At 42.4% G+C, this 20,734-nt stretch overlaps 1 protein-coding gene and 1 long non-coding RNA gene across 6 annotated transcripts in view; both read right to left on the reverse strand.

Moving 5' to 3' along the window:
• Nucleotides 1-6,407: 6,407 nt before the first annotated feature.
• On the reverse strand, nt 6,408-14,015 carry LOC310677541. Its single transcript, XR_014511253.1, has 2 exons — nt 13,107-14,015; nt 6,408-8,768 (listed from the first exon to the last, which is right to left on the reverse strand). It is a non-coding gene; the product is annotated as an uncharacterized lncRNA (long non-coding RNA).
• Nucleotides 14,016-16,119: 2,104 nt separating this feature from the next.
• Nucleotides 16,120-20,734, reverse strand: part of SH2D4B (SH2 domain containing 4B) — a 94,800-nt gene continuing 90,185 nt past the window's right edge. For all 5 annotated transcript variants that reach the window (XM_083440519.1, XM_083440518.1, XM_083440517.1 and 2 more), the window contains one exon: nt 16,120-17,256. In XM_083440519.1, the coding sequence (XP_083296645.1) occupies nt 17,164-17,256 (93 nt within the window). In that variant the 3' untranslated portion in view covers nt 16,120-17,163. The remainder of the gene's footprint in view (nt 17,257-20,734) is intronic.

Genomic DNA, 20,734 nt, shown 5'->3' on the forward strand with positions numbered 1-20,734 from the left:
GGAGTTCTTCATGGATCACTGCCTTGCTGTGGCGGAGGGGCTTGAATAACTCAGAGAAGCTATGAGCTATGCCATGCAGGGCCACCCAAGATGGACAGGTCATAGTCGAGAGTTTTGACCAAACATGATCTACCTGGAGCAGGAACCGGCAAGCCACTCCAGTATCCCTGCCAAGAAAACTCCATGGACAAAGACAACAGGCATATAAAAGTTATGACGCTGGAAGATGAGCCCCTCAGGTCAGAAGGCGTTCAACATGCTACTGAGGAAGAGCAGAGGACAAGTACAAGTAGATTCAGAGCTGATGAAGTGGCTAGGCCAAAGCCGAAAGGTCCTCAGTTGTAGATATGCCTGGAAGCGAAAGGAAAGTCCAATGCTGTAAAGAAAAATATTGCATAGGAACCTGGAATGTAAGAACCATGAACCTTGGTAAGTTGGATGTGGTCAAAAATGAGATTGCAAGAATAAATATTGACAACAAACCATCATCTCTGCCCATTGGTCATGATGGCTGGGGCTGATGAGAGTTGGAATCCAAAAACATCCATGGGACACAACTCCTGCTTCAACATTTATAGGTCATTTCTAGCTGCCATAGAAAATTTGTGGCAGTGCCAGTGTTCTTCTGGGCCACCTTGCCTAGAATGTTTTGCTCTGAGGGAAGACCCTCTCAGAACATCATTATCAGTGGAGGCAAAACTCTTTAAAAGTGGGGTGGTGGCAGTACCATATATTGCGCCCATTCTGCTCTTTTCAGTGCCGGCCTTCCCAGAGAAAGCCCACCTTCCTGACATCAAAGACCATTTTCTTTTCGCCAGGCCATTCAAACCTGACCTGTTTTCATCCTTATCTTCTCCATGATTTTTCAAGCTGCATTATTTTTTATTGCTACCTTTTATTTTATTGCTAATCATTCTTAATTCGCCTTACTATGGTGTTATAAGCTGCCCCGATAACTTTTTAAATTATATGACAGGAGTAAATAAATAGAGCAAAATCCCTAAACAAAACCCACCTTTTCCATGAAAAGTCTGACTTAATGATTAGTCCTTACCCCCATGGTGCAATCCTCTGCATGTTTACTCATAAGTAAATCCAAGTGACTTCGGTTGGCTTGCTCCCAAGCATTGTGCAACTGCATTCATTTGTATTCCCCCCCCTTGTCCCCCCTTTTCATGAAAACTCCTCAGGGCAGAGACTTCTTCCCCACCCACCAAAACCACGCTAATATATTTCAGTGTAGAGTCCAAATATCCATTGCTCCATGGTACGGTTTATACTAGTCATTTGCAAACTGTCTGGCTTCAGGAAATCCTTTCCATCTCAACTTATCTGCTGTGGAATACCTGCCAGGAACCCCCTGCTTGTTGCAGAGAACTCTGGGGAACATTCTAGCAGCATGGTTCATATAGCGAGCATTGCCCAAACCCATGCTACAGTGAACAACGGCAAGGGAAGATTGACAGCGGTGGCCAACCTATCCTTGCCTACCATTCTGATCTTCTCATTGAGGAAGCCTATGGAACACAGATTGAAAGCCGTTCCTCTGTGTATTACATGCTTTGATTCCAAGGTTTTACCAGCAACCAAGTCTAGGATAATTTACTGCTTAGCAATGTTTTCATGGTGTACCTCCACAATTTCCCAACTCACTAACCACAAAATTAACCAGAGGTCTGTTGAGCATTATTAGTCTATAGGTATCATTCTGAATGATTACTCATATTGAATGGGTGCTTAGCCAGGTGTAAGAAACAAAATCTAAGGGGCTGCAGCATGCTAAAGCAGAGAACTGCCACTTTTTATATTAATTCAACACCAGGGATTTTATACACACACCATTTCCCATCTGTATTAAACACTAACATTATCCGCTAGGTTATACATTTCTAACCACCACCACCTCCCCAGTTAATTTTAAGAATATGAGATACCATTTTCAGCTCAGTTCTCTGGGAATACATTTTCCTGTTCACTACAGGAAAACAATTAATGAGATTCAAGGAATTTATCTATGCACTCACAGAGAAGCCAAATTAACTGTATCTCTAATAATTCATTCTGCTTTTTTTTTTTAATTGACTGAAGCTGTATCAACAGACTAGACCACTTTTTTGCCAATACTCATATAAGCAGCACTAAAGCAGAGAATTACATCTGATTTACAGCCTCATGCTAGGCATATCTCCAAGGTGGCAAATTCTGGAGCGATTCACCACTGGTAAGCATGCAAAGAGGTGGTGTAATTCGCACTAGATGCTTTAAGGGGTTTCATGTCATGCTTCTAACACATGAGATCTTCAAAAGAAATATCTTTCTGGAGATGTAACACTGCCAATTGCTTAACATGGTTCAACAATGATCTTTCCAATACCTCTCACAGAGCATAAATTCTCTGCAGTAGTTCATTATGTCAGCACTTAGTTAGAACTAAACTGGGTTACTACTTAGTCAGGGTTTGAAACCATATCCAAATTTATGAGATTTCATATTCCAGGAGGGATGGCATAATCCCATGACCCATTTTCTGGTTTAGGAACATAGGAACCAAGTCAGAGCACTTGTCAATTTAGTGTGATCTTCTACTCCAGTGATGACCAAACTTGGCCCTCCAGCTGTTTTGGGACTACAACTCCCATCACCCCTAGCTAACAGGAACTGTGGTCAGGGATGATGGGAATTGTAGTCCCAAAACAGCTGGAGGGCCAAGTTTAGCAATCACTGTTCTACACCAACTGAAACTTCTCAGAGTTTCAGCTAGAAGACTTTCCCATCCCTACCTGACAATGCCAGGAATCAAGCCACATAATGCATATTCTCTACCACTGAGCCACAACCCCTCCTGTTAGCAGTGATTAAGCAATCAAGAGTTGAATTTTCACCATCTCCTGTGTCCTGAACCTCTGGCCTACCTGGCAGCAAGTCAGTATGTTACGTCCCCAGTCCAGGATCAATCCATGTGTCCAAAGTCCATACAGAAACAGAGTCTCACAAGCTGAGGGCCATCAACGTGGGAAGTTCAACAGAAACAGAACCTTCGCTCTGCTGCCCTTCTGTACTTTGCATGCCTGTTACAGCATCTGGGCCTGATGAGACATGTGACCCTCACCTGTTCTAAGCCTACTCCACCTGAGTTATCACACACCTCCTCCCAGAGCTAGCGAACCTCACTTGGCCAGTTAGGGAGCTGGGCTGTGGGCCCTTGCTTGCCTCAGACTCCTAGAGTACCCTACCCTCTGCTCCCTAAACCACAGAGCCCACAAGTAAAGTAGAAGGTAGTAGTTGCTAGCATTTTATTTATTTATGTGAGATTTCTTTTTTTCATTCATGCTAATCAAGCCTGAGGATGCTGATTTTGAAAGCTTTCTGTGCAAGTACAACTTTCTCAATTCCATTGTCATTTTATTCTTTCTGGTTAGTTACCACTGCAATATTTTATCTATTTTTTATGGCAAATTACCGTTTGGGGTGAATATGCTTTCTTACAAACAGCCCAGAGAAGTAAAAAAATATAACAATAATGGGATTGCTTAACAAGACTTCCAAGCAACATGAATCAATCTCTGCTTGGAACTGATGAGCCTTGTCAATTAAAAAAAAAAAAGGATTTTGCACCAAAATTACCATTTTTAATGTAATTGTCTAATTGCAATAAATCATGATTTTTAGTGGGAAATGGTTCAATGTTCTTTATCCTTCAGGTTTGTGAGTCTGAATTAATTAAGCAAAACCGTAAATGCTGATTAATCCCTTCATGGTTCACAGGAATATCAGACCAGGCTTGGGAACCTCAGACCCACAGGTCAGATGTGGCCCTCCAGGCCTCTCTCTCTGTGGCTTTTGGAAATCCCTGCAGGCCAAATTTCTTCCTCAGCCTCTCCTCCTCTTTTCAGGCCACACCTATATCCTTAGCAGCGGTCATTGAGGAAACAGCCATCAAAAACCAAGCACCTTCAGCTAAGTCTGGAAAGCATCAGATGACCATCCATGCTCATTAGTAAGCAATTGACTTGAACAGAAGACAGCTGTCTTTTCACTTGACGCCACAAGATAGCATTTATGTTACAATAGGTGATCAGAGTAGCATTAGACCAGATTGTGCATGAGCTCAAATGGCACGAAGGTTACATCTGATTTAGTCCACAGAGGTTGAGGTCAATAACTGCCTGTGTTCCACTGCGAGACACTTTTCACTTCATGGGAAACCAAAGGTGGAAGCAGTTTATTCCTTCCTAATGAAGACTCATTTCCCAAAAAGGGGTTTTAATCTCTTTTGTGATGTTTAGACATAAGGAAAGCAAGGAACACCCCAGGCACATTTTCATAGAACTCAATTAAAATCAAGTTCATTTGTGCAAGAGGAGTCCCTGTAACTTAATCATTAATAAAACCCAAGATCCCACATGTATTAGACCTGTGTTTCGCTTGGGTCTGAGGGATTGCTACTGACTAAAATGTTTGATGCGATATGGATTTGCAAGTATCATATATGCCTTTGTGCTGTATATCAATGCCATGATATTGATAATAAGGGATTTGCTGGCTATTTACCACTGACATTTTCAGAAGCTGCTTTGTAATCCACAATGATCTCCCCCTGTATTACATTCCTTTTTGTAAACTAGGCTTCCAGGGTTTTACAAAGAAAGGCACAGTATTGTACAACCTGACATTTGGATGCTTTCTCAAGAGATATTAAGAACTTAACATCTTTATTCCACACTTCTGCCAGAGTAGATTAAAAACTATAGAAGGACATTTTTTATTAGAGTCTAGTTAATCTCCAAAAGTTCATGAGTTCATTTATTCACAAAACCATACAGATGCTTCTTGGAAACTTCTCCAAAAACTACAAGCCTCTTGAATCTAGCAAAATTGCTATAAAGACCTACAGAAGAAGCAGGTATTCAGCTGACATTTTCTGCTTTTACCGTTTCTTGTTCGGTAATAAATGCATCTTGAACAACACAACCAAAAGTGTTTGATTGAACTTGAGCAAATTCAATGGATGGCATCCCACAGCTGCCGAGTTTTCAAATTGAAAATAGAGATTTCACTGGGTAGAAAATGACTAAATTACGTAAAAACTCACCTACTTTCCATCCAGATCATTGTCACTGTTTCCTATGGCTACTGCTATGACACCATTTCTCCCTGGCTGCTGTTGATGCTTTGTCCTTCCTGATTCTGCCACATGAACCCATATTCCAATCAGGATTCACATAGTGAATGTGATGACCTCATGGTGAACTGTATCCAGTCAGATTTGGGCTACATTATGATGTCATTGAGAGCAACAGGGTGGCAACAGAGAGACAATATTGTTGTTTTTATCAGTCACATAGGCAAGTCCAATTAGCTAAAAAAAAGGGGGTGAAAAATTAAAGCATTTCTTGATAATGGCAATAATTTTCATGAGCAACTTCATCCAGGCCCTGCTTGTATTGAATCAGTGCAGCCTAATTTAAATTTTCCATGCTTCCTCTCGTAGTTTTCTTTTGCTCATGAAATGTTAAAATGGAATGGAGGGAGAGAATGGTGTGGGAATTAAAACTTAAAGAGAGAGTTTGATTTGAAGGATACATGAATATAATATTCTTGGCCTGATCTCATTTTTATTGCTAACACACTTCTACCTGTCTATTAGCCCATTAGCAATATTAAAAGCTTACAAAAAAAACCCTATTCAATGCAACATTTAAATGGCCTTGGAAGACATCGAGAATGTGTTGAATTTAGATGTTTGAAGAGAACCAGAGCATCTTAGGAGTTGGATTTAATTCATAAGAGCATCAGTGCTGGATCAAACCAAAGTTTCATCCAGTCCGGCAAGATTCCCTGTGTATTGGCAGTGCAGTTTTTACACCAGAACTAGACTGGACACAAAGGTGATTTGAAAATTATCGTATTGGCCATTGCCCTGTTTGCATCGCTATGACGGCCTTATAGTGTTCAATGCACAATCACATACCACCACCATAAGTATATGGAGTGGGCAGTACAATTCAGATGAGAACATGGAACTATATCTCTCCAACCTCAGATTACACACACTTAAGAGCTCATAAGGGAGAAATTTAATGACAGGAAACAAGGAGAAAGGGCACTTTGCACAAAGCAGTATGTCTCCACAACAGCATTGGGAATCTAAACACATTGCTAGCACTTCTCTGCCCAGAACAGGAGTGGGGAACCTTTTTCAGTCTGAGGGCAACATTCCCTCCTGGCCAACCTTCTGAGGGCCATATACCATTGATGGCTGAGGCCAGAGGTAAAAGTGGATGGAGCAATGAATATGAATTTTGCCTTTGTGCAGTAGGCTAGTTTCTTGACACTCAGACATTTTCCCCCCTCCTCCATTCAGGATAGAAGCATCAGCAGTCAGGAACTGGGTCAGCAATAAACCATTTAGTGTCAGTGAAGTTAACTCTTTATTCAAAGAAGCCAAAAACAACACAGGCCTAGTACTCACAGCGACTCTCCCAGTAGGTCTTGCCCCAATGAGGCAGTTTCAAGGACTGAAGTCCCCTGCCTTCCCACCACTCTCTAAGGCTCCTCTGCTGATTCCTTCCCTATCAGCCTAAGGCTTCGTCATCTTGTCTCTCCTTGCTTCGCCCTCTTCATTCCTCTCTGTGTTTTGTGAGACCAGGGTAGAGGGGAGCTGGTAAAAGCAGAACCAGGAGACTCTGTGGCTTCTTCAGCAGCCTGCCTCCTCTCTGCCTCTTGCCCCCCCCCTCCTCTTCAGCCTCCGCTTCTGCTTCTGCTTCTGCATCTGGACTGCTCTCTACCACAGCCTCTTCCTGCTCACTCAACCTTGTTGCCTCTTCAGCACCTGACACCTCCTCCTCCCAATCTGCTCCCTCTTCTGCTTCTGATCACTCATTGTCATCCCACCACCAATCCCCTGGCTCTGAGCCTTCCTCCCCTGGAAGTTCCCTTGGGGCTTCCCTAGCTGGTGCCTCCCACCACTCCTCTGCATCCAGCTAGTCCATAATATCATCTGAGTTTAGGAACACATTCCAGCCAGTCAAAAGAACTCAAGGAAGTTGCAAAGCAGGACAGGTGAATGGTGTGGCCTGTGGGGAGTTAGGAGGATCAGAGAGTGGTCTCCAGGGATATTTGGTCTCCAGGCCTGAGGTTCCCCATCCCTGGCCTAGAACCTTAACAGGAAGTCCAACCGCACTGCTACCATCTGAAGACAAGTATGCAGAGGTTCTTCTGCTCCCAGGCTTGGAAGTGTGGGCTTCATACTGAAACAGAGAAAAGGGCATTAATCCAGACTGAAGCTTCACTTGCATTAAAGTTCCATCGATTCACTGTTGATATAAAATGAAACATGCAGGAAATTGATTTCTTAAAAAAAAAAATATAAAAGACAATGCAAGTGATCATCAATTACAAAAGAGAGAGAGAAAAGAATGAAGTGAAAAGTTCCTCAGGCAGGCAGGCAAAGACAGTATTACATTTACAAACTGTATATTAGCCAGCAGGCAAGTTTCTCCTTTATTGTTGTGAACGTCTTTCATTATTAATAGATTGGGAGAGAGGGATAGAAAGTATGTCTCTTAATTCATCTGTAAATCGTAACCTACAGATCATGCAGCCAAGCCTTTCCAATCCACCTTGACTATCTCCTTGATGGCTAGAATATTTTTAGGCTATTAGACTCTCAACAAGTTCTGCAAACTGCAGGCTTATGCCCTCAAGTACTGGACCAGATATATATTCCACATCTCCGTCAGCTTGAAAAAGTGCCCCCAACAGATCAAATCATAGTTAAATACATACGTTTTTTAATATTTTTAAAAAATTGAATCACATCATTAAACTGCATTACAACCATCACTACAATATGAAATCCCGGTCTGCAGGCCAAAAACCTTTCTTGACAAATGTGTTTTTCTGCCTTTCCTAAAAACAGCAGGAAAGGCTCTATTTTTTGCTGGTGGTGATATCCAGATTAGGGCCTTTGCCAAAGAGTGCTGTAGCAGAGGATAATTAATGGTGGGGTTCCAAGACATCTTGGTGCCTGTAACAGAGGCCTCTTCTCATTAAAACATATTTTGATGCAATTCAGACATACATGCCAGCCTTCATCTTTTCCTTCACCTTTGTTGTGCCATCCAAAACAAATCACGTCAACATGGTATGGCTAACCCTGATGTCTATAAAGATGAAGGGCCACAACTGAGTGATAGGGCACACACTTTGCATGTCCAGGAACCTTTGAGAGCTGCCACCTATTAGTGTCAACAATACTGAGCGAGATGGACCAATAGTTTGACATGGTATAAAGTAGTTTCCTGTGTTCCTAAGTAGCTCTTTCAATCCCAGCTGAAATATGGAGCTATATGACCACAGGAGCCACCAATGCAGTGCTTGCAGGCACCAGTGTGCCCCCCACCAGTACCTCGTATAGCACCCATGAAAATAAATAGGCTAAATATCCAGAATGCATGAGAGACTGTTTCTTCCGTCCTGCTCATTTCATGTGAACACTTGCTCAGCTTCTCTTATGCACCCCAGAGCATCCATTTTGTGTTACACCACACCTCCACGGAAGCCATTTTGTGACTGTTGCCCAAGGCACCTTTTAAAAAATCCAGATGTGCCCAGTGGCCTCAAATTTTTGGAAACCCCTGTCCAACTCTACAAGATATCTTAATCCAGTAAACTTGTGACCCACCAAGCCAAATGTGCAGCTCGCCACCTATGTATGGAGACCACCAGGAGAGTAATTAACTTCCTGTTCTTCTGCCTTCCTGGATCTGCAAGAAAAAGAAAGGAAAAAAGAAGCGCAGACTATACAATGTGTGGTTGATGGTCTATGTTTGGCAATTACACACACACACACACACACACACACACCAGGCATTTCAAAGCAGTCATGACCTCCAAACATAGTCTAATGTGTACGAGTACACAGATACTAATTTATTATTATGTTTCATCTGCAAACCAATAATGTAGTTTGTCTAGTCATACTCTGTCAGCTGATATTATTACAGGGAACTCCAGGGATAAATTAATTTTGCATACTGCAAATGTGTGTGAGTGATGACACACACCACCAATTAAAATTTATCAGCGAGTACAGTGACCAACAAGAAAAGAACATGCTCCAGGAATCATGGCCTTTTATAAGGATCTGCCATATATTACAATGTGATGGAAACAGACTTGTGCTCCTGTCTTGTTCCTATTCCTCTGTGTGTGTTTGTGCAAATGGTACAACTAGACTACACCATAAGGAACCCAAAAAAGTGGGGTTACATCTACAGAACCTATACATGTACAGTTCTTATTACCAGATCTCAAACCATTGAGGAAGCATGTCTTGGAAGTTTTCACAGGGGTCAGGGAAATCACATAGCCTACTCTGGCTTAATGATGCAAGGAGGTCTCTTGAACTATAGCAGATGGTCCCTTTGCACTTCTCCACAGGGCTTGGTAATGGCATCCATGCTTAAACCTCACTGGACATCTGTTAAATCGATGACTTAATTCCCCACTCTGGGCTGAAATTCTGACACTTGTTGGCATCACTGCAACCCACACCCATTTAGTTAGTCACTGTGGTCTAAACCACCGAGCATCTTGGGCTTCCCGATCAGAAGGTTGGCAACTGGGTGAGCTCTCATTGCTTTGTCCCAGCTTCTGCCAATCTAGCAGTTTGAAAGCATACCAGTGCATGTAGATAAATAGGTAGCGCTGCAGCAGGAAGGTAAACAGCGTCTCCATGCGCTCTGACACTCATCACGGTGTCGTGTTGTGCAAGAAGTGGTTTAGTCATGCTAGCCACATGACCTGGAAGGTTCTCTGTGGACAAACACCAGCTCCCTCAGCCTGAACTGAGATGAGCACCACACCCCATAGTCACCTTTGATTGGACTTAACTGTCCAAGGGTCCTTTACCTTTATCTTTTTTTACCTACACCCATTTAAATAGCATACGAGAAGCTCAAGGGCAGCTTAAGTCTCACACAGAAAAAGTCCTATATAGGGTCTTCTTGATAGCAACACCACAGCTCTGGAATGTGTTGTTCCCTGAGATTAGATAATCACAGACACCAGGTGGGTTCCAACAGTGGGTGATAACCATTATTTTTATCCAGGCCTTTGCCTAACAATGCTGGTTTATTTAATTTGAATTGGATATGTTGTTTGTATTTTGTCATTTTATTATTTTAACTGAGTGTGTAACCCATTCTGAGACCATATGGGATATAAATTTTCCTAATACTTCCCCCCCTCAAAGAATTCTGGGTACTGTAGTTTGTTAAGGCTTGCTGGGAGATCTAAATCTGTGAGGGATAAACTACAGTGCCCAGAAATCTTTGGAGGGAGGGATGTGGTTCAAAGGTATAGTGTGTACATGGGACAAAAGAATGTCAAGCTTCTGCAGGCCTGGGAACAACTGGTACCAGCCAATAAATGATATCAATGAATACATTCCTTTAAAAAAAATAAGAGGAAGGAAGAGATCATTCTTTGAAAATTAAAGAGAGGCACTTTTCACCTTAACACAAAGCTGTGATGCAACAGAATATAAAATCTTAGGAGAGAAGGATTTATTAGGTGAGACTTAAAGCCACAATGATATATAGGGATTCCATTAGAATGTATTACTCTATAAAGGCCTGTGTTTGTATAACAGAAACCATTATCTATAGACACTCACTTGATTCAAGCTAAGGTAATTTCAGCTATAAGTTAAGGAAGTGTAAGCGAATTTATATCAATTGTGAATGCATCCTTTTATCTTTTTTCTTTGGCTCCATGGCTTTTCTGTTGTGGATCTATTGTATCTGTTTCCCAGTTCCATTGTCTCCGTTTCCCAGTTCTAATCTGGGACGTGGACTTTGTCCATGGGGTGTTTGTCCACATGGAGGCTGTTATTTTCCTGTCAACCAGGCTGCCATCACCCAAGTCCTAATGCAGAGGTTGCCGCTGTGGAGTGCTTCAGATGTTGGACTTCAACTCCCATCTGCCTCATTCAGCATAGCCGAAAGTAAGGGATTATGAGAGTTGTAGTCCATAGTATTTGGAGAGCACCACATTGGCTAACCCTGCTCTAGTGTGTTGTTTTCTTATTCATTCAATATATCAATCAATCTTTCATTAATTCATTTAAAATGGGGTGGATCAAAGCCTGCTTATCTAAAACTTTCCAATGACCCACCATGTGAGTCTCTGTCAGTAGAAGCCAGTCTGTGGAACTCAGTGAAAGACACTGAGAATTGAGCTGGCTCCTTTCCATACCCTCCAAAAATTTCTCTGATGAAAATAAGAATGTCCTAAGGAAAAACGGGACATTCCAGAATCAAATCAGAAACTGGGATGACTTCTGTAAATCCAGGACTGTTCTTGGAAGATAAGGACACTTGGAGGGTCTGCTTTTCTAACTAGCTCTGCACTCAGTTCTGATTCTGGATAGTACTAGATCAGAGTAAGGAACCTCTGGCCTGCAGACCTCATTGCCAGGCCTCCCCATTTGGACCACTATGCCATTTTGTCCAAGCCATGCCTACCTGCCAATATGTGGGCAGATAAAAAGGCAGCTGGGCCAGGCCAAAAGGAGCTTTTGGAGTGCTGCCAATCTTCAAGAGCCCCGTGTACGATGCTTCTGAAGTTCTGGCGATCAGCTGGTTGGCAGGACTTTAAAGTGTCATGCCAGCTTACAAAGAGCCCTGCACTGTGTTTTGAAGTCTACCAACTAGGTGATGTCATTGTAATGTTAAGGATTGACAGGTGAGCAGCCCCACCCATCTGTCAAATTTGGCCTGTGGGAGGTACGGGAAATAAGATGCCAGAACTGACTTTTATATAGGCTGGTTAGCTGATGAAGCTGAATAGCTATTAATCATCCACACACAGAGACACCCCAAAAAGATTTACATAAGTGCAGATCTTCTTCTCACTCCCTTGCCCAAGTAGGTATTGCCCCACAGATACAAAAGATGCCATAAACATGGATGAGCTGCTAACCGTCATCTGCTGTAACCCTAGTAAACAACAATTTCCTCCTCCTCCTCCTCCTCCTCCTCCTCCTCCTCTTCCTCTTCCTCTTCCTCTTCTTTTTTTTATATGCTGCCCATCTGAATAGGTTGCCTCCATTCATTCTGGGTGGCTCCCAACAAAATATTGAAAACACATCACAATAGTGTACATGTCAGTGGTGCAACAAAAATCGAGAAAGATGGAAAGGATTTGCTGAAATAGCTAATTAAACTAGAATACAAAAAAGAGAGGTGTGAGGAGGTCGATGAAACAAGTAAATGAAAGATAAAGATATGGAAATATTGGATGTGTTTTTAAATGTTTTTGTTTTTCTTGTTGTTTTGATGTAATGATTTTTTTGTTTTTATTTTTATTTTTGATGTATTGTTTGTTAAATTTTCTATTGTTCTTTTTTCTTTCCTCTTCTTTTTTTCTCTTCTGTAACTATCAAACTCTTAATAAATATATTTTTTTTTAAAAAAATACATGTCAGTGGTGCAACCCTGGTTGCGAGCTTCCTATTACACACATAAAATTGGAAGTGGATGGTCCGTGCCTATAAGAATTAACAAATTTCCCTTTATGACTGGGGTCTGTTTTCCTGTAAAAATAAAACTACATAAAGTGTCTAGTAATAAATTCCCAGAGATCTCAGCAACAAGATCTTTTGGCAGGGAGGCGCCTAATGGAAATCCACAGAATGCAAAGCCCCTTGAATGCAATGCTAACTATAGCTGGGGTAGTAAATTATGAACATGGATGCGTTGGCCATTGCCGTAACATTGTAAACCCATACAATGAAGGAAATGAAACAACAATGAACAAGTAGGCACATAATTCAATGCAAGGGCATGGAATTTATGCAAGGATCCCTCCTGAACTGCAGCTGATTCTTTCAGGGCCCTGGTGATGAACTCTAACTTCTGTGTTTGAAAAACTAAACTTCTGACATCTATGACCCATTGAGGTTCTATTGAAATTTGTGGCGAACAGCACAAAGCAAATCCATGGAGTGCGACCACACTAGGGCAACTGGGTAACTTTCCCATGTAATCTTCAAAAGCCTTCCACCCCAGACAGAAAGCAGAACTAGCAGTTATACTCACCAATATGATAAAGAGTGGTGGGGAAGTGGCTTTCTTCCTGGTTGGGGATAAAGGTTGCTAGTAGAATATACAACTGGGACTGGAGACAAAATGTTGCTTTGTATCTTTGCCCTCCTGTTCAGGACTGCTTTCAGCTATGTCCTCCTCCAGAAGCCATAAGCTGTAAGGTTCTCAAGCAGAGTAATTATTGATAAAAGTGCTGTGGGTGCCAGTACAAAATGGCTGCCAATGGCAGAGAAAGAAAGAAAGAAAGAAAGAAAGAAAGAAAGAAAGAAAGAAAGAAAGAAAGATTCTGCACAGGTGAGTACCATCACAAAAAGCACTGCATTTCTCTGTGTGTGTATATATCACAGAGAGACATATCACAAAGTCTCTGGTAAACTCAGGTAAAACTTTGCAAAATCATTTTCCTCCCTGTTTACCTCCTACACACTGTTTAGCTTTTAAGGGCTTGTTTGTTTTCTCAGATTCAACAATACACACATATAATCTTAGTAAAATGCACCCCCTTCTAATTTGCTCCCCAACCCACCCCCAGAGTATTAGCAGTGGCTCTACATCTTTTCCAAGTAAGGCTTCTGCTGTTTTAAATTCTTCCCTGCTATGATCTCTTTTTGTTTCCTTTGAAATTTATCTTCGGTTAAGTTCCACTTTATTATACGGCTGCTGTTTCTGGTTATATATTGTCGAGGTTTTCCTTTCTGGTACTCTATGAGTTGGCTGACTGTTTTTCATTAATTCTTTGGGACTCTGGAAAAAAAAGCAATTCCTTTATTTGAGAATCCTGACATTTATTAGCATAATAAAACTCTCAAGATGAAATTGCAGTTTTCCAGCCGGTAATTTCATTTGCCAGAGAACTTACAAGGAATTTATTTTAAAGCCAGGTAAAACCTAAAATATGAGGCATGCATGAAATGCAGACTGGGGGAAAATGAAAATGGATTACCAAATGAAAAATCACACTGCTGTCCCATATATGTTCATTAGGAAATGGCAAGGGAGATGGGATGGAGACCAAACTTTCTGCAAGCTATTCTCTGTTTGGGGGTTACTCTTGACCTCTGCTCTGATCATGGCACGTCAACAAGCATCTGTTGGTAGAGATGCTTTTCACTGCCTTCAGTTGAGTGATCATCAGTGCCCTCTCCTGAAGGAGAACGATCTGGTCACTGTCATGCATCCTTTGGTTTCTTCCTGCTGGAAGTGTTCTACATGAAGCCATCTCTGAAGAGCATCCAGAATGCAGAAGATGCCTAATTATTAACCAGGATTGGCTGCAGGAAGCCTGGAATATCAAGTCTGAAGGAGATCCTCTGCCATCCAGTTGGCTTCTTAGCCCAATGCCAATTGCTCTGGTGTTGACCGTCAAATTTCTAAATCAGGTGGGCAACCTTTGACTCCTAGCTTACGGCTTCTGGAGGAGGACATAGCTGAAAGCAGTCCTGAACAGGAGGGCAAAGACTGCTACTCCCATTATCACTCATCATTGGCCATGCTGGCTGGGGCTGAGAGGAATTCATATGCAACAACTTGGCTCCCATTCATGTCCTTGCCTTTCCCCCTTCAATACTTCCCTTCCCATGTACTCACGCCATCTTATGAGAGAGTGCTCTGAACATCTCAGCCTTCAGAAAGGAGACTCGTGCTCAAGGAGGTTTCTTCAGCTATGGCTTAAGGTGGTCAAAGTCTTTTTATTTGGGGTGGGGGGGAAATCTTGGGAGTAGCAGAAGTTCGATTTGTCCACTTTTACGGTTTTTGTTAACACCTTACTGTTATTTCTTCTTTTTTAATGCTTTGATATAAGAGATGCTTGCTTGTCGTTCCTAATGTTATTTTTATCTTTATTGTTTAATGCAGGTCACCTATATGGCCTTTATTTAGAAGAAGAAGAAGAAGAGGAGGAGGAGGAGGAGTTTGGATTTGGATTTGATATCCCGCCTTTCACTCCCCTTAAAGAGTCTCAAAGCGGCTAACATTCTCCTTTCCCTTCCTCCCCCACAACAAACACTCTGTGAGGTGAGTGGGGCTGAGAGACTTCAGAGAAGTGTGACTAGCCCAAGGTCACCCAGCAGCTGCATGTGGAGGAGCGGAGACGCTAACCCGGTTCCCCAGATTACGAGACTACCACTCTTATCCACTACACCACACTGGCTCTCTATTTAAACCCGAACGTGGGATATAAATAATATTTCCCAGTTCAAACAGAAAAAGGCCAAGGATGATGGGAATTATGGTCCAACATATGGAGGGCCGCGGGTTCCTCGGCCCTGATGTAGGCTAAATAGAAAGTATTTGTGTTGACATTTAAGACCTAATAAGTTGTAGTGAACCAGTAGCTCTCTTGATGCTAGACATGGCCACTGGTCAGGGATGGTGGAATTTGTAATCCAGCAGCATCTGAATGGTCACATATTTCCTATTCCTGCCCTAAATGGCCTAAAACTGGAAAAATATAGAGACTGCTTTTTCCACCGTGAGTTTACAGATTTTGAGATTCTCAAATGGATATTTGCTGAAGGTGGCAGATTTATGCTGTGTGGCAGAAGCAGGGTCTTCTTTGTGGTGACCCCTCCCTTGTCAAACGCCTTCCCTTACAAGTCCAAAATGTTAGTTCCTGCTGATGACTTTTTAGAAAACAATCTAAAGCCCTTTTTCTGATATCTTTTAGGCTGCAGTGTCAGTCCTTTCTCTCTGTTTGTGCTGCCAGTGTTTTAGTTTTATTATTTTCTCAGTTTTTAATAGTCAGATAGTTCTAACAATTTTTATAGGGTAAATCTGAGGAGGGGAGAAGATGGAAATAAATCAGATCCTTTCATATTCCAATGAAAAACTCACCAAAGTATCACACAGTCATAATGTTATTTCTCATCATAACTGAGGCTTGGTACAAAGTATAAAAATGCATGAGTACAGTTGCCCATATAGGCTTGTTATTGAAAACAAAGAGGGACAGAAGGAAGAGATTTTCCTAGCTAAATAAAAGCAAAAGCAAAAATATCCATAACATGCCGATGTTTCACAAGTGTTTATTGCTCCTTATAAAAAGTTGGTAATGAGTGCAACTTAGAAGTCGGTATGTTTTATCCTCCAATATTTGCCAGGTGGCAATATGTACACTTTTACACTTGACAATTCAATCCTGCATACAAGTCAAGGCCTGTTGAAACGGAAATCCCTCTTTATAATGGGATGGTAGGCAAGCAGTGTGAGGAAGCCATTCTGGGAAAGGGGAGGAGGGTCTAATGGCTGTAACACCCCTGCTAAAGGACTGTGAAATGTATAAATGCTGGTCTCCCTTTCCACTCTCTGTATAGGCTCAAGGCACATGTAACAGCCACTGCCACGTTGGTTTCAGCCAGGAGCTGCCCCTATGATTGGGGGTACTTAACCCCTTCCCCATAGCTTACCTTTGACTCCACCCCCAATACTTTTCAACCAAGCTGTGATGCCAGAATTGAGCTTGGCTGGAAGAAAGGTTACGGGAAGGAAAGTGGTGGGTGCAAGGATGGTTTTGCTCTCCTTACTGAGGTAAAAATAAAAATCAGACCCCCACTTTATGCATACCTGGGGAAGACGAGGTTTAAGCAAATGGGGCTGCTAACATCATGCATAGTTTGAAGACTAGAAAAGACCTATCTCTACATAGCCATACCATTAATCTGCATCTTTTTCAGTCGCATACATCTAGCTCCTGAATCCTACCATTTTGAGAATTCCACAACTCACTATATGCTAAATAAGTTCCATTACCAACCATCTCTTGTGCTACAGCTATTAGGGAATTTTTTGTGGGGGGTGATTTTTGATCATCACTGGTGGTTTAACCCTATTCTGAAGTACAATTGTAGAGGAATTGCTTTCTCGTGCTTCCAGTTTTAAATGGCTAATAAGTTAAATAATGGCTGCGAATTAAAAATTGGATTGCCTACATAAGACTTTTTCTTGGTTAACATTTGCCATTCATTAGATGATAAGCTGCTATCTTATATCTCAAGGTGGAGTCATTTCACTAATTATTTCTGTTCTCCAGAAATATTTACTATAGTCTCCACAGTCATTCAAATAAAGGGCTATAATCAGGTGGGTTCTTTGTTTGTCTGCAAGGCTCCAGCAGCAACTCTCCGCCAGAGGATGTGATTATTTCTTCCTAGAAAGAGAAAATAAATTGCATCATCAGTGTGAAAAATAATCATATTGAAATGACTATATGGCTTACTATATACTGCACTTATGAAGTCCCATAAGCACATCTAGGTTCATGCTGTAAGGTGTTTTAATTCTTTTGATGGTTCATATTAAACCAGTTGACAGGAGACATATTAGCATGGTGTTTAATATCTGGGGTGGGGGGAAGAGGGAGATCTTCGTGATTAATCATCCTGTTCTGCCTTCTAACAGCTCAGCAAGGGATTTTTTTTCTAAAGAGGGAATGCACAGACTCACAGCCACATGATTAGCAGACTGATATAATGTATCTATAACTGCAGCGAACTATTTCTGACATAGCAACTGGGTGTTCAAATGCACTCCGATATTAAAATAGATGATAAAAAAAGCTCTCCCTACACACGCAGAGCTAGCATGTTGGGGAGAAAGCTTAACTGGCAAGTTTTATGTTGTTGTCATTTTTGAGATGAGGGACCATTCGAGCATTTAATCCCTCACCTGCAGTTTGAGGTGCTGCAGTTAAGCAAGGGCTGTGTCATTAACGGCCTGCTAATCATGTAGCACAGCTCCTAAGGTTCACGTGAAAACCTCATTACCTCCATGCTAAACAAATAAACATGGGATGCAGGTGGGACCACGGCTAGGATGATTAATCATTCCAGCTCAGCTCAGCTCAATGAGAAGAGACTCGCTGGTGCTCATGTACATACTTACCACTGTTTGTTTTCAGTCTGGAAATAGCAGCTATTATCTTTCTCCATCTAGGATGTGGCACTGTCTAATCATGCAGAAGTCGAAGGATGCATTATTCACCCATTCCTATTCATCTTTGCCTTGGATATGAGTTTCTTCCTCCCCACCCTCTGCCAGCCCCACCTCCTTTTAAATGCATGTTCTCTTGCCTGCTGCCTGTTTGCAATTGAATCACTTGTATCTAGATCATCTGATGCTTATACATAAACAGCAATCATCTGAAACATTTCTAAAATGAATTTATTTTCGACAGCCCTAGCTTACAGGCCATTACTCATTGAAGATTCACTTTTCGCCATGTCTGGTACATTAAGATGCTTCAAGAGAACTGAAAAGGTTTTGTCTCTGTGTGTCTGTGTGTGTGCACGGGGGGGGGGGTATAGTTTGTTTTGTTCAAATATATATTGTGCATGCACACACAACCAAGGCCAGAGATCAGAAAAACCCAGTGCCGGATTTACGTATAAGCTAAACAAGCTATAGCTTAGGGCCCCACTCTCTTGGAGGCCCCTAAAAAATTTAAAGGGGAAAAAACTGGATGTACTTTGATAAAATACATATTTTGTTATGTGCAAATGGCTTTAGATACCTATTAGGTCCACAAATTACCATATAGCATATATTCAACACACAAAAAATTGACAATTTGTTGTTGACAAAGGACAGCTGGACATAAAAAGGGCTCCATTACCTTCAGCAGCTTAGGGCCTAATCAAACCTAAATCTGGCCCTGGAAAAACCAAAGACAAAAGGGTGCAGCCTATTTAAATCAGTAGCAAAACTGACTTTCATGGAGAAAGAGGCAATCCTATGTCAGGATACCAAGGGTCTTGCAAAAGAGTTCCTTCTTCTCTAGTGTAGTTTCTGGATAACTGGAGTTAAGTTACACGAATACACTGCATATGTAATTGTATGGCCCGGTGTAATGGTTCTAGGGGTTGCTCATGCGTAAGCTTGTCCCAACGTCTGGCTGGGTTGCCTGAGTGAACCTTTCCTGTCCGGGCAGCCACTCGCCCGTGACCGTCTCAATCGCTGGCAGAATCCGTCAGTGGGCGTTTCTTAAACTTCTTCCAGCAAAGAAGTTCTTTGACGCCCAGTCTCCGCCTACTTTCCCTGCGCGGAAGCCTTCTGCGCAAGGAGGGCATAGGCAGTGGAGGACCCCTTCTCTCCCCGCTGGTCCCCGGCAAGGAGTCATGGGATCACCTCGCCGATTCCCCCATCTCCCCCCTCTCCACTGAAGCTATGCTGATTCTATCCCCCAGAAGATGGGCTGCCCCTCCCACTCCCGGGACGCTCTCTGGGATCCCTTCGGAGCTTGCTCTCTCCCTCGGACACTGATGGCAGTTCCCTGACACCCGGAAAAGCCACTCTTGACCCTGGCACAATGATCACAGGTGCCTGGTGTAATATGGATCCGTTGCTTGGCTCCATGGTGACGATATGTCTCTGTGACAGGCCTGGCTAGTTCACAGGCCACCTCTGGCTGGACAAGCCACTGAAAGTGGCTTTGCTAGTCCCCACAGATTAATCTCCTATTCTGAATGCTGTGGCACTCAGCAATGAAATCAGGAAATAAAGTGCTCTTCCAGCTGCTGAGGGAGACTAAAGGGCAGCATTCCTTCTCCTACCCCAGTGCTGTCGTGGTGATGGGTTGCCAGAAACACAATATTTTGCTCTTTACATATCTAAAACTGACCTAAGGCACTGAGGGCATGCATTTGCACCACTGACAAACTGGTTTAAGAGCCATTCCCTCTCCCCACGGAACTCTGGATTGTAGATCTGAGGCAGGCAAAGTACTGGAGTCTCTCAGTTCTGGCAACGGCTGCGTACACACCATACATTTCAAGAACATCTTTCCTCCAAAGAATCCTGTGAAATGTAGTATACCTCTCATAGTGTGACAGTTCCCAGCACTCCTAACAAACCATAGTCCCCTGGATTCTAGGTGGTGGGCGAATGTGCTTTAAGTGTGTATACGCAGCCAATGATGACCCTAACCACAACCCTGCTTCTACAAAGTGCTTTTAGCACACATCTGAAGGATATCCACATACAAAACCAATGTACAGTGGTACCTCGGGTTAAGAACTTAATTCATTCTGGAGGTCCGTTCTTAATCTGAAACTGTTCTTAACCTGAGGTACCACTTTAGCTAATGGGGCCTCCCACTGCCACCGCACCGCCGCCACACGATTTCTGTTCTCATCCTGAAGCAAAGTTCTTAAACCGAGGTACTATTTCTGGGTTAGCGGAGTCTGTAACCTGAAGGGTCTGTAACCCGAGGTACCACTGTATCTACAAACCTGCACATCATTGGTTGAGGAGGGCTACCTGTAGCATTTTCTGCATTGTGTTTAAATGTACATGAACTTGACTTTCGGGTCTTTATAAACTCTCTCTCTCTCTCTCTCTCTCTCTCTCTATAAGATTTAATAATAGCAGGTAGACTGGCTGGTGCCTGTATACCATTGCATTTTTCTGCCATTACCACAGCTGGCTCTGACTTTTTTTCCTGTATTTATCGTTAAGAGTGCACTCAGATGAAAAAGGCACCGGAGTTAGTGGCTGGGGAGATAAGGAAGGGGGCAACATCCCAAGACGGCGCTGTTAAATCTCTTTCCCATTTGACCACAGACAATTAAGCGAGACTTGCCTGCTCACTTCAGGGGCCAAGCAAGTCCTCTAACAAGCTTGTCATAGCT

Source organism: Podarcis tiliguerta (assembly GCF_965153285.1).
Source record: "Podarcis tiliguerta genome assembly, chromosome: 5".
In the NCBI taxonomy this organism is placed as follows: domain Eukaryota; kingdom Metazoa; phylum Chordata; class Lepidosauria; order Squamata; family Lacertidae; genus Podarcis; species Podarcis tiliguerta.